The sequence below is a fragment of the Clupea harengus genome, chromosome 23 (genome assembly GCF_900700415.2).
Source record: "Clupea harengus chromosome 23, Ch_v2.0.2, whole genome shotgun sequence".
Classification (NCBI taxonomy): Eukaryota; Metazoa; Chordata; class Actinopteri; order Clupeiformes; family Clupeidae; genus Clupea; species Clupea harengus.
This window is the reverse complement of record NC_045174.1, coordinates 24,457,918-24,460,417: the sequence shown is the minus strand read 5'-3', so window position 1 is coordinate 24,460,417 and position 2,500 is coordinate 24,457,918. Positions and strand designations below refer to the sequence as shown.

The following is a 2,500-nucleotide window of genomic DNA, read 5'->3' as shown; positions in this document are numbered from 1 at the left end:
TGTGTGTGTGTGTGTGCAGGTGCGGGCGTGTGTGTGCCTGTGTGTGTGTGTGCGTGTGTATATTTGTGTGAGTGTGTGAAGGTGAATGTGTGTGTGTGTGCTTGTGTGTGTGTGTGCTTCTGTTATGTTTATGTGATCTGTTAGAATGACATTGCTTAAACCACAGGTAAGAAAACTTTCCACCCCTCTACCACTCCACGACCCTGAGACGACCTTCGACCCTGAGACGACCTTCTCTTCCACGACCCTGAGACGACCTTCTCTTCCACGACCCTGAGACGACCTCCTACTCCACGACTCCACGATGTAGGTGTGAGTGACTGTGTGTGTGTGTCTAGGTGTGAGTGACTGTGTGTGTGTCTAGGTGTGAGTGTGTGAGTGTGTGTTGTCTGTTTGGGTCAGGTGTGTGTGTGTGTGTGTGTTTAAGGGTGAGTGTGTGTGTGTGTGTGTGTGTGTGTGTCTAGTTCTGAGTGAGTGTGTGTTTGTCTACGTCTGTAGTGAGTGTGTGTGTATGTTGTCTGTTTGGGTGTGTGCTTGATCAGGTGTGTGTGTGTGTGTGTGTGTGTGTGTGTGTGTGTGTGTGTGTCCACTTCCCTCAGTCTCCTATGCAGGCTCACAGAGCTCTATTGTTCGAGATACATTCAGCGGTTACTGTCATCTCTCACTCTCACACAGACACACACACACACACACACACACACACACACACACACACACAGACCCGCGCGCCTGGAGGATAACGTGGGCTGAATCCTAATTGAGTTTTCCGCCGCTGTAAAAGGGGACGGGCGATTGGGTCTTTTCTCTCGCAATCCCATAATCCTCTACTGTCCGCCAGCGCCAGTCTCAGAAAGAGAGTCCGTCAGGGGGGGGGCTTAGGGGGACAGGAACGTGTGTGTGTGTGTGTGTGTGTGTGTGTGTGTGTGTGTTTAAGTCTTAGGAATGAATAGCTGGTGTTAGTGCTGGGAAAGCCTGTCTTGCTTCTCGAGATCATTCCTCTTTTTCTTTTTTTCTTTTTTCTCTGGTTCTGAGTGAGATCCAGCTTTAAGACATTAGCTAAAGCTGGGTCTGAGTGAGTGAGTGTGTGTGTGTGTGTGTGTGTGTGTGTGTGTGTCTGTGTGTGTGTGTGTGTGTCTGTGTGTGTGTGTGTGTGTGTGTTTAGGTGTGAGTGAGTGTGAGTGAGTTTGTGTGTGTGTGTGTCTAGGTGTGAGTGAGTGTGTGTGTGTGTGTGTGTGTGTGTGTGTGTGTGTCTGGGTGTGAGTGAGTGTGTGTGTGTGTGTGTGTGTGTGGTGTCTGGGTGTGAGTGAGTGTGTGTGTGTGTGTGTGTGTGTCTGGGTGTGAGTGAGTGTGTGTGTGTGTGTGTGTGTGTGTGTGTCTGGGTGTGAGTGAGTGTGTGTGTGTGTGTGTGTGTGTGTGTCTAGGTGTGAATGAGTGTGTGTGTGTGTGTGTGTGTGTGTGTGTGTGTCTAGGTGTGAGTGAGTGTGAGTGAGTGTGTGTGTGTGTGTGTGTGAGTGAGTGTGTGCTAAAGCCCCAGTGAGATTCTTAGGAAGGAACTGATCATGTCAGCATGAATATCCATCAGGAGGGTTTAAGGCAGCACACCTACAGACTGTCCATATATGGGCACACACACACAGACACACAGACACACACACACACACACACACACACACACACACACACACACACACACACACACCTACAGACTGTCCATATATGGGCACACACACACAGACACACAGACACACACACACACACACACACACACACACACACACACACACATACACATACACACACACCTACAGACTGTCCATATATGGGCACAGCACTCGTATCCGCTGCTAGTCTCTCATTGGATGAGACGTCTCTACAGGTATTTTCCTGAAGGCTGGCAAAGGATAATTTGTTAGTTTAATTTGTCCTCTTATCAGTTTAGGGACGGTGTCCTCTTCACACACACACACACACACACACACACACACACACACACACACACACACCTTCTTGTCGCTGAGGCCAGAGACGGCGCGATGTACTGCTCCTGGATCATGAACAACACACACACACACACACACACACACACACACACACACACACACACACACACACACACACACACACACACACACACACCTTCTTGTCGCTGAGGCCGGAGACGGTGTCGATGTACTGCTCCTGGATCATGAAGGCAGCCAGGTTGGCGGTGTAGCTGGCGAGGAAGATGACGGCGAAGAAGGCCCACACCAGGACCATGATCTTACTGGTCGTCCCTTTGGGGTTCTCGATGGGCACCGAGTTATTGAAGACGATCCCCCACAGCAGCCACACGGACTTCCCAATGGTGAAGGTGGGGCCACCCGGATCTGAGGAAGAGGAGAGGAAGGAGGAAGAGGAGAGGAGAGGAGAGGAAGAGGAGGGGAAGAGGAGAGGAGAGAGGAGAGGAAGAGGAGAGGAGGAGAGGAGAGGAGAGGAGAGGAGAGAGGAGAGGAGAGAGGAG

The 2,500-nt window shown here is 50.8% G+C and overlaps 1 protein-coding gene across 1 annotated transcript in view; it reads right to left on the bottom strand.

Annotated features, from left to right (window-relative positions):
• The window catches only part of LOC105891142 (glutamate receptor ionotropic, NMDA 2C-like), a 36,827-nt gene that overhangs the window by 12,525 nt on the left and 21,802 nt on the right, over positions 1 to 2,500 (bottom strand). The window contains exon 3 of the mRNA XM_031560729.2: positions 2,137 to 2,376. Within this exon, the coding sequence (XP_031416589.2) occupies positions 2,137 to 2,376 (240 nt within the window). The remainder of the gene's footprint in view (positions 1 to 2,136; positions 2,377 to 2,500) is intronic.